The sequence below is a fragment of the Nannobrachium achirus genome (genome assembly GCF_963921795.1).
Source record: "Nannobrachium achirus genome assembly, chromosome: 3".
NCBI lineage: Eukaryota > Metazoa > Chordata > Actinopteri > Myctophiformes > Myctophidae > Nannobrachium > Nannobrachium achirus.
Window position 1 is genome coordinate 11,531,166 of NC_137812.1, and position 13,237 is coordinate 11,544,402.

The window sequence follows — 13,237 nt, forward strand, 5'->3', positions numbered from 1 at the left end:
CTCTATATCAGGGGTTTTCAAAGTGGGTGACGGGGCACCCTGGGGTGCCGTGACGGCAGTCCAGGGGTGCCGCGAGACACTTGAAAAAATATTTAGTATCATTTTAAACTTGAAGTACAAATTTATTTTCAGTCCGTTCTAACCAAAATGGCTATTATCTCAACTTTTACCTCGCAAAATAATCACTAAAATATCGTCACTGTCGGGCAGAAACCTCGTATCTCCAAGTTTCAAATGTGTAAGTCTTTTGGTTAAGCAAAGCCCTGCTTCATCATACAAGACTGTCGCACAAAACTAGTGAAAACAGCCGATCTACAAGCACACAACGCCTCGCGATGCGAGGCGTTGTGTGCTTGTAGATCTGCTGTTTTCACTAGTTTAGATAATTTTATAGATGATAAATACAAAACGAATGGTTTTGGACATACAAGGTTTCCACCCGACAACGACGATATGTTATAAATATAAGGTGCTGGGAGTGAAAATTATATAATGTAAGGGTGCCTCGGATTAAAAGAAATATTTATAGGGTGCCCTGAGACATATATACTGTGTATATATATATATATATATATATATATATATATACATATATATATATATATATATATATATTTATATATATATATATATTTATAATTGCAATATCGTAAAGTAGGGCATTAACGAAAAAGTCAACTCAGTCGAAAAAGAAAAAAAAGATCCTATTGTGAAAATAGCCGATCTACATGCTCACAACGTTGTGAGCATGTAGATTGGCTATTTTCACAATTTCTGCCTCTATATATTTGACAATTTGGATAATGTTTAATTTGTCATTTTAGAGGTATTAAAAAGTCCTTAAATTGGCACTTTAGAAATGTGCAGATACCCTCTATATACACTTAAACGTTATGTTGGTTTGTTTACATTACCCCCCCCAAAAACAATATATATATCTATCTATAAATGCGAGAAGTCTCTGCGTGTCTGTCTGTCTGTCTGTCTGCGTGTATGTAATCCGCGTATCTCGAGAACCGTTCGTCCCACCGGCTTCAGATTCGGCACGCGGGTTCTCCACCGCGGCGCGGAGTGCAGTGCCCGGCCTCGACCCGACCCGACGCGCGTTTTTTCCGAAACGGCGCAAAACGTTCAGAATCTCCTTATGCGGAGCTGATTGTTGATTGTTGACATCAGGCTGTTCCGGAGGAAATCGGCGCAAGCGCTGACTCATTGTGACATCATTTCATAAAAGGCTCTGACATCGCGTACGCAACATGAGTCAACACAAAATGCCATGGTTATGTATCTCCATATATGGGCATATGGGCAGATCTCCATATGGGCTACATATATGGGCATATGGGCACTGCTGACTCATATGGGCATAAAGGGGACACAGATATATGGTGCGTGTCTGTCTGTCTGTCTGTCTGCGTGTATGTAATCCGCGTATCTCGAGAACCGTTCGTCCCACCGGCTTCAGATTCGGCACGCGCGTTCTCCACCGCGGCGCGGAGTGCAGTGCCCGGCCTCGACCCGACGCGCGTTTTTTCCGAAACGGCGCAAAACGTTCAGAATCTCCTTATGCGGAGCTGATTGTTGATTGTTGACATCAGGCTGTTCCGGAGGAAATCGGCGCAAGCGCTGACTCATTGTGACATCATTTCATAAAAGGCTCTGACATCGCGTACGCAACATGAGTCAACACAAAATGCCATGGTTATGTATCTCCATATATGGGCATATGGGCAGATCTCCATATGGGCTACATATATGGGCATATGGGCACTGCTGACTCATATGGGCATAAAGGGGACACAGATATATGGGCATAAATGGACGTATCGGCACAAGGGCTGACTCATACAGAGATCTCCATATATGGGCATATGGGCAGATCTCCATATGGGCTACATATATGGGCATATGGGCAGGGCATATGGGCAATCTGACATCACTTCTGCTGACTCACGGCACAAAACGTTCGGAGGCTGTTCCGGAGGAAATCGACCCGACGCGCGTTTTTTCCGAAACGGCGCAAAACGTTCGGAATCTCCTTATGCGGAGCTGATTGTTGACATCAGGCTGTTCCGGAGGAAATCGGCGCAAGCGCTGACTCATTGTGACATCATCTGCGTGTATGTAATCCGCGTATCTCGAGAACCGTTCGTCCCACCGGCTTCAGATTCGGCACGCGCGTTCCCCGCCGCGGCACGGAGTGCAGTGCCGGGTCTCGACCCGACCCGACGCGCGGTTTTCCCGAACCGGCGCGAAGCGTTCGGAATCTCCTTATGCAGGGTTGATTGTTGACATCAGGCTGTTCCGGAGGAAATCGGCGAAAGCTCTGACTCATTGTGACATCACTTCATAAAAGGCTCTGACATCACGTACGCCACAAACATGAGTCAACACAAAATGCCATGGTTATGTATCTCCATATATGGGCAGATCTCCATATGGGCTACATATATGGGCATATGGGCACTGCTGACTCATATGGGCATAAAGGGGACACAGATATATGGGCATAAATGGACGTATCGGCACAAGGGCTGACTCATACAGAGATCTCCATATATGGGCATATGGGCAGATCTCCATATGGGCTACATATATGGGTCATTTCATAAAAGGCTCTGACATCGCGTACGCAACATGAGTCAACACAAAATGCCATGGTTATGTATCTCCATATATGGGCAGATCTCCATATGGGCTACATATATGGGCATATGGGCACTGCTGACTCATATGGGCATAAAGGGGACACAGATATATGGGCATAAATGGACGTATCGGCACAAGGGCTGACTCATACAGAGATCTCCATATATGGGCATATGGGCAGATCTCCATATGGGCTACATATATGGGCATATGGGCAGGGCATATGGGCAATCTGACATCACTTCTGCTGACTCACGGCGCAAAACGTTCGGAGGCTGTTCCGGAGGAAATCGACCCGACGCGCGTTTTTTCCGAAACGGCGCAAAACGTTCGGAATCTCCTTATGCGGAGCTGATTGTTGACATCAGGCTGTTCCGGAGGAAATCGGCGCAAGCGCTGACTCATTGTGACATCATTTCATAAAAGGCTCTGACATCGCGTACGGCGTACGCAACATGAGTCAACACAAAATGCCATGGTTATGTATCTCCATATATGGGCATATGGGCAGATCTCCATATGGGCTACACAGATATATGGGCATAAATGGACGTATCGGCACAAGGGCTGACTCATACAGAGATCTCCATATATGGGCATATGGGCAGATCTCCATATGGGCTACATATATGGGCATATGGGCAGGGCATATGGGCAATCTGACATCACTTCTGCTGACTCAAAGACAAACAGTTAAACAGATGGTCTACATATATGGGCATATGGGCATTCTGACATCACTTCTGCCGACTCAAAGACAAACAGGCAAACAGATGGTCGCTGACTCATTGTGACATAAAATGGACGCAATTTCCGTATATGGGCATAAAGGGGACACAGATACAGAGATCTCCATATATGGGCAGATCTCCATATATGGGCAAGAACCGTTCGTCCCACGGGCACGCGCGTTCTCCATATATGGGCATAAAATGAATGCCCCCATATATGGGCATAAAATGGATTGCAGACAGACAGATACAGATATCTCCATATATGGACATAAATGGACAGAGGCAAACAGATGGTCAAAGATCTCCATATATGGGCATAAAATGGACGCAGACAGACAGATACAGATATCTCCATATATGGGCATAAATGGACACAGGCAAACAGATGTTCAAAACGGGTCCTATGACAACAGGTATAATGAGGTTTGCATTAAAGGGGGAACCGGCACTGTGTCTGCAACACAGTTGGAGGCACAGACAGATACTCCATATATGGGCATAAAATGGACGCAGATAGACAGATATCTCCATATATGGGCATAAAATGGACCCAGAACTATAACTGCAGTGATCTCCATATATGGACATAAAATGGACAGCGACATACAGACAGACAGATAACTCCATATATGGGCATAAATGGACACAGGCAGACAGATGGTCAAAACGGGTCCTATGAAAACAGGTATAATGGGGTTTGCATTAAAGGGCGGGGCATTCATTCCCTATTTACATTGTTCCGAGTTGGCCAGGTCGCCGACTAGACGCTGGGCCGCCCGAAGGGCGGCCCAGCTTCTAGTATATATAAATTGGGGGGTTGTGTCTGATGCGATGACGTCATCAAACAATAAAGTCGACTCCAACTCAACTTTTTACTGAGTCGAGTCGACTTGCAAAAATCACAAGTCGTTAATGCCCTATCGTAAAGTGTGTTTTAACATTTATTTTAAATGTTTTAATATATCAATCTGTTTGGTCATTGTTGGGAGCTCGTTGGGAGCTTGCAGGTCTGCTATTCTCACCGTTTTTGTGGGGTTTATTTCGGTTTTGGAAATGTTTTGGCGATAATGACTATAATCCCAAAAAAGGGAACAATTATTAAATGATTGATTCTTAATTGATTCGTTGGATTTAGCTGTTGCACCTCGAATGGTAAGCGATGTTGACCATTTCTTCGAATGGTTGAACAATAGGTTTAAGTGCGAGGTCTGCTGATGGATTAGGAAGATGACTGGAGGATTGGCAACTTGTGACTCTGGATAAAAAAAAGCGGTTCTCAAAGTGGGGTCAGGGGACCCCCATGGAGGTTCCAGCCTACACTCTCTCACGGTTACAGACCTGTGGGTCCATTTGGAACCTCCTCAAAGAACCCACATGGTGGTCCCTGGACCCCACTTTGAGAACCACTGTCATAGATTTGTTCAAATTACAAACTGGATCTAAACTGATTGGACTGTGCTGCACTGGACATGATCTAATTGCATGTTGGAAAATGCACAACAAGCACTTTACTAAGACTGTGCTGGTAACTTTTTTTAAAGGATTGCACCATGGCACTTTATCAATATGTGTTGTAACTTTTTAGATGATTTGTACGTCATATACATAGTTTCTTTCTTCTTCGTTTGTTTTTGGACTTTTTATGTTGCACTGCAAGTGACTGAGGGGGAACAATATTTCATCTTCTGTAGGGCTGTCACAATTATTACATAATCGTCTAATCGCAATTATTTGACATAATCGTGATTATATTTCGTAATCGTCATAATCGTTTCCATGTTAAAAAATGTTCATATATTTTTGAAAAAGTCAAAAATAGTGGAAATAGTAGATCTACAAGCTCACAACGTGTCGCATAGTGACGCGTTGTGAGCTTGTAGATCGGCTATTTCCACTATCAATGTTCCTTTTTTAAGTCTAAAGTTGTCAAATATGTCAGTAATTTATTTGTATATTTAGGTTGTGTCATATCTGCCATGTGCAACTTCAAAGCCTAAAAGCCAAACAGAAATGTAATTGTCAACGACAAAAACACAATTAAATCGTTAATCGCAATTATTTGAGTGACAATTAATCGTCATGTAAAATGTCAGCCCTAATCTTCTGTATGTATATAAGTACATGAAGAAAGTGACAAATAAAGTGATTCTGGTATGGGATCGGTACCATGTATCGACCGATATGCAAGTTATTAGTATCGGCACATCTCTAAAAATAACAAGCGTTACAATGTGTCCACTGTCCACTGTCCAACAATAGTCTTTGCGTGAAACATGTTAACCCATTTAGGCCTAGAATTATTGAATGCTTTAACCAGTGAAAAATAGCAGATATACAAGCTCACAGCGTGGCACCGAGTGCCGCGCTGCGAGCTTGTAGATCTGCTATTTTTGAAAAAGTCATGAAAATGTGTGCAAATCTTTGAATATGCATTTTCAAAGCGAACGTTTGTAACTCAAATTTTGCTTCTGGGTGGTCCCTGGAACTAAATATTTTGAGATGGGGTCCGTGGCCAAATACATATCATTTTGGGGGTCCTTCAAATGAAAAAGTTTGAGAACCACTGACACAGTAGTCTCAAAAACAGACAAACTGATCTTTGACGATGGCTATAGCCAGATTGCTGACATAGAAACATAGGTCTTTCAAAAAATCTTAGAAGGATTCAAAAGACACTTATAGAATCGGGTCAAAATTCAAATTTTCCAGATTTTTCTAAAATAGCAGATCTACAAGCTCGGTGCCACGCTGTGAGCTTGTATATCTGCTATTTTTCAATAGTTAAAGCATAAAATAATGATACACAATAATGTGTACCCGTTAGGTGCCGTTGCCACAGTGCCATTGTTATTACACATCACAGAGCTTTCGCTGGTGATCAAATGTCTGTCCCTCACACAAATGATGCTTCCGGCGCATTCCATGCATTGGGGTCAGCGAAAACATGACGCTATTGAAATAATTAAAAGGTCATGATGAATTTGACTCTGGGTTAGCTTTATGTGGGGAGCAATCAAGAGCCGAGCGGAAATGGTGGAGTGGGGTCTTTAATAAGCCTGGCTGGTGGTGTGTCTTGTGTTGTGCTGCGTGGATGAAAAAATACTAAAATAGTCAAAGGGAAAAGTCTGAAAATATCATTATAAATAAGCAGATACAGCAATACATCTTAAGCCTTACAATATTTGTGTTTGTTTGTCAATATCTACAGTACTTGGAAATTATTGTGGGAGCTGGTCAATTCTGAAAGTAAGCCAGTGATGGTAATAATAACCACAATATGCCTGCTGTTCCTATCTTCTTCAACACATTTTTTTTTATTACCGAATGTTTTAAGAGGTGAAGAACTGATATTTTATCGGGACCGTACCTATATTCCCCAGGTTCTATGTTCCCCACTTACCACCTAAACCTAACCCTAACATCAGTAAAACTAACGCTGGTGAATGCTAACCTGGTGAAATGCTAGCCTGCCGACGCTGGTGAATGCTAACCTGGTGAATGTTAACCTGTGGGGAACATAAAACCTGCATGGGGAACATAGGGAGCAGGGAGGACCCCGTTTTATCAACCAGGATGTTTCTTCTTTCTCGTGTAGAAGAGAACGCAGGCAAGCATGAATCACATGACACCTCCTCCTATAATGTCACAGAGAAAGATGATGTTACGCCGCACTGTAGTGGTGGGTGGGTCAGGTCACCCAATGTGACACATCATGGATGACACATTGGGCACTGCTGCAAAAAGAGGAATTGTTTTGGCACAAAGGAACATAATACGTGATGATCATCAATATAGATACCAGTGGTTCGTGGCTCCATTTGTACACTGTCAGAGTTACATTTAAAGCAGTGTTTCCCCTTTTCGACTGCAGCTTTAGCACCACACCACACCACACCACATAAACATATCTACATTTTTCAGGACACAAAACTACCCCTATCTATCGGTAAGAAACAAATTGACCCTTTTTAACTGTGATTACAATACAATATACATTTGTATTACAACTATCCTAAATTATAATACACTATAATGGATTTTAACTGTGACACACTATAAAGTATTAATGTATTACTATGATAATTATAAAACACTAATAGTGGTTATAACACAATATAATCTATTATCATGTATTACAACTATATCCTGGTGGTCTAAATGAAAAGTCAGTGAGTGATCAGTCATTATTAAGTGATTGGCCCTGTTTGGCCTAGCTCAGACCTACTCTAGATTGGATACTTTTTAGTACCACGTTTAGTACCACTTTCACACCACTCTACCCAAGTCCTTGTAGTGGGAAAACCTGGCACAAGTGGGTGGTGTGGTGTGGAGTGGAGTGGTGTTGGGCCAGTGGAAAGGGGGCTAATTGCTAAAGTGGCTCTCAGGGACTGTCTAGGTTCCTTTATGGGGGTCTAAATTGACCTTACCAAATTGACCTTACCATTTGCACACTGTCAAAGTTAAGGGGAGACCTTCACATTTCAAAGTTTGAGAAGCACTGACTGATGTAAAGCTTGCTTTATCTCACCTTGTAGACTTTCCCAAAGGCTCCATCTCCCAGTTCTCCAATGATTTCCCAGATCTCCTCTGGATTCTCGTCTCTGTGGACGTGCTCGTACTGTTTCTTCTTCTTCTCCATCCCCAATTTAAAGATCTTGCGGAAGTTAAAAAATGACATCTTGAACCCGGGTTTTTTAGGGTCCCTATGGTAGGGTCCCCCTTCCTTTTAATTGGGAACTTGACAAAGGAATTATAATCTCTCTGAAAAAGACAAAGCAAATGCTAATGTTATACTAGAGCCCCTATGATTGCATTCTAAAGATGGTTCACTGGGGGTCTTGGCAGCTTCCTTGTCCCATGACAAAGAAACGTGAAGATTTGAGGATATTTTGGGGGCTCAACCTCAAAATAAGAATCTCAGATCTTACAACAATAAAGATCAAAGCCTCGAAGCATGGACCATGGTGATCTGGTTAAATCCAAGTAGGAATACAATCCTTGATCGGCACGTTTCGAGTCATTTTTCCCATCCTTGAAACGACATTCGAACAAATCCCACATTGAACAGAAAGTCCCTTTTCATGTAAAACCAAAGTAGGGGTAGAGTTGAGTTGGAAGCGCGTTGTTTGTTCCAAAAAAAAACCCAGACACACTCTCCTGGCTCGACAACACTTAGCTGTCACAAAAACACCCCAAAACACGTAGACAATGTCAAATAAACAGCATTATTCCCCGGATCGAAGCATCGGTGGTGTCCGGGGCGAAGGTATGGATGTATCCATGGTTTAAAATACAAAGTTAGGGCTGATCTAAGAGGGTAAAACACAGTGTAGTCTCAGTCTTGGTGGAAGGCAGCACGGGGCTCTAACTGTAATCTAGCGGATTTAGTGTCAGCGCGCGTCCACGAGCCCAGGGCGCGCGCCCGTCCGGTTCTCTCTGTTGCAGTGGCGTCAGTTCAGCAAAAGCTAAGGTATGGCAACATGACTGGTGTCTTGCACGCGCCCATACCTTAGCAACAGGCACGATGAAAAGTACATTTTGTTATTTCCCCCCTGTAGCCAAGGTATGGCAGCCATAGATATATATAAGAAGGCTAGATGGCGCAAGGCGGAGTCGGCGGCGTCGTTCACTGGCGGCCATCTTAGGACAGGACCATCCCCCGCGTCCTGCCGTTGTATTGTGCCTGTAAGGTGAGTGATCTGCACACTTAAATACTCTTTACTCTCTGAAATCTTGACCGATTTACTAACGGTTTGGATTATTACAAACATTATTAGCGTGGCTATGAGCTCAGGCTGGTTGACATGTTGAAATTGAAGCTTTTCATTTCGAAAAAAGAGCATGCAGCATGCATAGTTAAGTGACATGGCTGCTTGCACAAGTTCATCAAGACAACAACAATCGAGATTTTCAAATATTATCAGGTTTTCCTGAGACCAATAACGATTTCATGACAACTAATCTTTTGTCTAAATTACATTTCTTTGTGTGGATATTGTTGTATTTTTTAGCTGCAGGCTAAGAGACAAGAAAGAGGCTGTGAGTGTGAGCTAGACCTATATCTTATTACAAAGTTGACAGCAAAGTTACAATGGTGGGAGAGGCAGAATTACATGATTTCCAAGCGGTTTGGTTTGTTAAAAATATCTTACATTTAGATACATTGATACAGGGAATTGCTGGCTTTTTGTTTACAGAAATAGGCCTAGGCTACTGTATGTGAACTTAAGTCTGTTGTGAAGATGCCTGATTGTTTTGCTGCCTAATGCCTATGGCTGCTCCAATGAAAGGAGTAGGCCTATCCAAATGGAACCTGTGGGATCACCTGCCACAAATATGACAATATTATATTATAATTAGGATAATCATTATGTACAATACAAGTTCTGCTTCACAGGAACAACAGGGCTGTGAGATAATAACATTGCAAGAGTGTTGTTGACCCTGGCTTTTAGAAATATTTCTACCACCTGTTTACACACTTTTTAACTCTTTTATTGTGGTTGTCTTATTCTCAAAGTTTGCATAGGCTAATGCATACATGCATACATACATAGTGTACATAGGCCTACATACATCCTACATAAATCCTTAAAGGAGTAGTTCACCCCCAAAACGACTTTTTTTATATAGATTATTCACACCATGGAGACTTGAGTTCAATAATTTATTTTTGTGTTTGTCACATTCTTCACAAAAAAATGATTATAGTAAATTTACCTCCATTGATTCCGGATGGGGACGAATGCATTTGGGTCCCCTTCCGGAATCAATGGGGGTAAATTTATTGGGGTAATAATAATATTAATAATATTATAATAATCTGTCTACTGCTAATTTCAGGATTTGTTGTGCGACGCTCTTTGAAGAAGCTGTCCTGTGATGTCTGCCGGGCCAGCCTTGTGACCGATGCTGAATCTGCCTGTAAGGACAAGAGCTACCACCTGCTGACCCTGAAAAGCAATGGAGGTCTGGTGATACCATCTGTTCTGAAGGCATGGTGAAGGCAGCAGAGTGGGTCGTTCGCCAGGCATCTGCAGAATCTAGATGAAAACAGCCCATAGGATAGGAGGATAGGTTCAGAGGATGTGTTTTTGCTCAGGCATTGACAGTCACCACCATACACTGATGAAGTTAGTTATGTCCCTGTTTTTTAAGCTGAGGCTGCACCATATTGCTAAAATGACTACCCAAAACAGTCCTTTTTAAAGGCCATTCGCTCAAACTCTGTGTGCACATACGGAAGCCTAATTTTGGCTTCGAGCCAATGTTCCTCAGTGGTTTATATATATATATGTGTGTATATATATATATATATATATATATATATATATATATATATGTGTATGGAAACATTTCATCCACAATTCCATGCTGTATTGATCTGGTACCATAGGAGAGATAACAGGCAAACAATGATCAAATAAAACATTCTTCTACATTCTATAATTGTGTAGTCTTCTTGTAAGTAATGCAGATGTTAAATAATGGGTCATTTTTCCCCCAATGAATGTATTTGAGTCTGGTTTACCTCCTTTTTAGGCTTTACATTTAAAGTTGACTCCAAGCAAGAACGTATGAGCCCATGAGTAGTGCACTGAATGCCATCTGAGAAAAGGAACCCACTGTGATTTTGCTATTCAGTTAATGCTACAGGTATACTTGATGATGGTAAATCCTGTCTGTCTCTCTACACTGCCACACCACCGCCCTCTCAACAGCCCCCAACAGTTCCAGTCTAACCCCCAACCTCATTGATCATTGTTGAGCTGTTCAATACAATATTGGTCCATTGAACCTTCAAACAGGTGTACTGCATGTAGCCTACTTCAATATCAAGGGCCACCAAAAGCTACCTGTGCAGCATGGGGTTTAACACAAAAAAAAAAGATTATTATATATCATGATTATTGCTGTTATGACTATAGTTGGTATATATTATGTATGTACTCGTCTAGCTGTTAGTGGTCTGATTTCAGAGGGAGGGGAGGATTGGTCATGTTACTGATTGGGAAATGACTTGCAGTTGCAGTGCTGAAATAAAATGTATTATTTTAGTTAAAAAAGAGGTTTATTTGGTTTTGTTATGTCCTTAATAAAATAACCTTGAAGCCCCATCTCTAATCTCATATTTTACAGAATGGCAACATGAGACTATTTTATATGAAATAAATATAAGCCAAATGAGACAGTTTTTTATATTAAATAAATACATTGATACATTTAATACATAATGTATTAAATAATATAAATATTACTAATAATGGAACTATTACATGTTATATTTACAATATAAATACAGTGTGTATAGCTAATTGCTTTACTTTACCTATATACTTAATGTTATTTCATATGGAAATCCATGGTTATAATTATTCTAAGTATACAGTAACGTAGCTACGTTTCTTAGGTTTATAACAAACCAATCCGTTTCAAAATAGGTTGAAAATTGAGCAAGCTCTGGTCATTTAAATAGTTCATGCACTATAGAAATGAATGTTAAACTGGGCGATCGGTCCTGTCCCAAGATGGCCGACCTGTAGCGTCGTCAGTCCCCATTGGCCAACAGCGGGCGTGAGCTATCTAGCCTTCTTATATATATCTATGATGGCAGCTGCCATAGCTTGCCATACCCAATTGACGCCTCTGCCGTCCGGTTCTCTCTGTTGTTTTGTTGTGTGTTCTCCTCGTGTCGGACGGCGTCGTTGTGCTCTACCGCCCCCACCTGGACCGGAGGAGAGTCACTCTTCACTCACCGCACTGTTGCACTGTTGAGGTAAATCCAGGGTAAATCTGCTTTTATTTGAGTATGTTTATTTCGATTCTTAAATACTTAAGTTGCACTTTTTACCAAAAAAAGAAGGGTAAAAAAAGAAAAAAAGAAAGAAAGAAAGAAAAGAACAATTGTTATCAGTTACTTTTGATTTGAAGAAATATTTGAGTACTTTTACTGATTGATTGATTGATTGGTTGATTGATTGATTGCATATTTATTTGAAGTTTGCATAGGAAAGGTACAGAACTTAAAAGGATTTTTGAGGTCAACTAAAAGGACAAACACCACAATAAAGCTTTTAGGCTTGTTTAAATTGGAGTCCCTTTTTTCTCAAATCATACTGACAGACAAATAAAACAGTGCTTATGCAAACAATGTCATCATAAATCATAAATGGTGTACAGTAGAAAGGTCAGGGCAGGGGGAGGAAAGGATAGGCTTTGTCTTTTTTGAAATACTGCTATGCAACATTGTTTTCTCACTCAACAGTAAACAAACATGCCCTCTACAGGGTATGTGCCCATTTCTGTAAACTTTTAAGACCTTTTAATGTCAAATTGGCCACACTTTGTGAAATAACGCCTCTCATTGCAAGGCATCGGAAGCTTGTAGTTTGGCTTTCACGACAGAGTCAAACTAAATGTAATGCCTGCATTTCTAAGTGCTTGCACATTTAAAATATGATTATTTTGGGGGGTTCAAATAGGCTTATGATTATTTTGGGGGGTCACAGCTTGATTTGGGAACCCTTGCTGTAGTTTTGATCAGTGCAGTGCTTTTGTCTTTTACTCACAGTCAAAGTTTTAATCACAAGTAGGCTAAAAGTGAAAGTCCCTTGAAGTAACACAACACTGTTCTTAGGTCTAATGGATTATTAATGGAACTTTGGTGTTGCTGGAAGTGACTGACTGAACTGCATATCCCAAACGTCCTTGCAAAACGCATGCGCACACTGTCAGACCGGGAATTAAACACAGGGGGAAATGAACAGAAAATCATCATCATAATAATAATAATTATAAAACCAATATTAATTATTATATATTATCAGGTAAATTCCTCTATAATGTAGTGTACA

The 13,237-nt window shown here is 41.1% G+C and overlaps 1 protein-coding gene across 1 annotated transcript in view; it reads right to left on the reverse strand.

Annotated features, from left to right (window-relative positions):
* Positions 1 to 8,726, reverse strand: part of LOC308281863 (STE20-like serine/threonine-protein kinase) — an 88,759-nt gene extending 80,033 nt beyond the window's left edge. The window contains exon 1 of the mRNA XM_080722189.1: positions 7,912 to 8,726. Coding sequence (XP_080578315.1) covers positions 7,912 to 8,061 — 150 coding nt within the window. The 5' untranslated portion in view covers positions 8,062 to 8,726. The remainder of the gene's footprint in view (positions 1 to 7,911) is intronic.
* Positions 8,727 to 13,237: the final 4,511 nt, after the last annotated feature.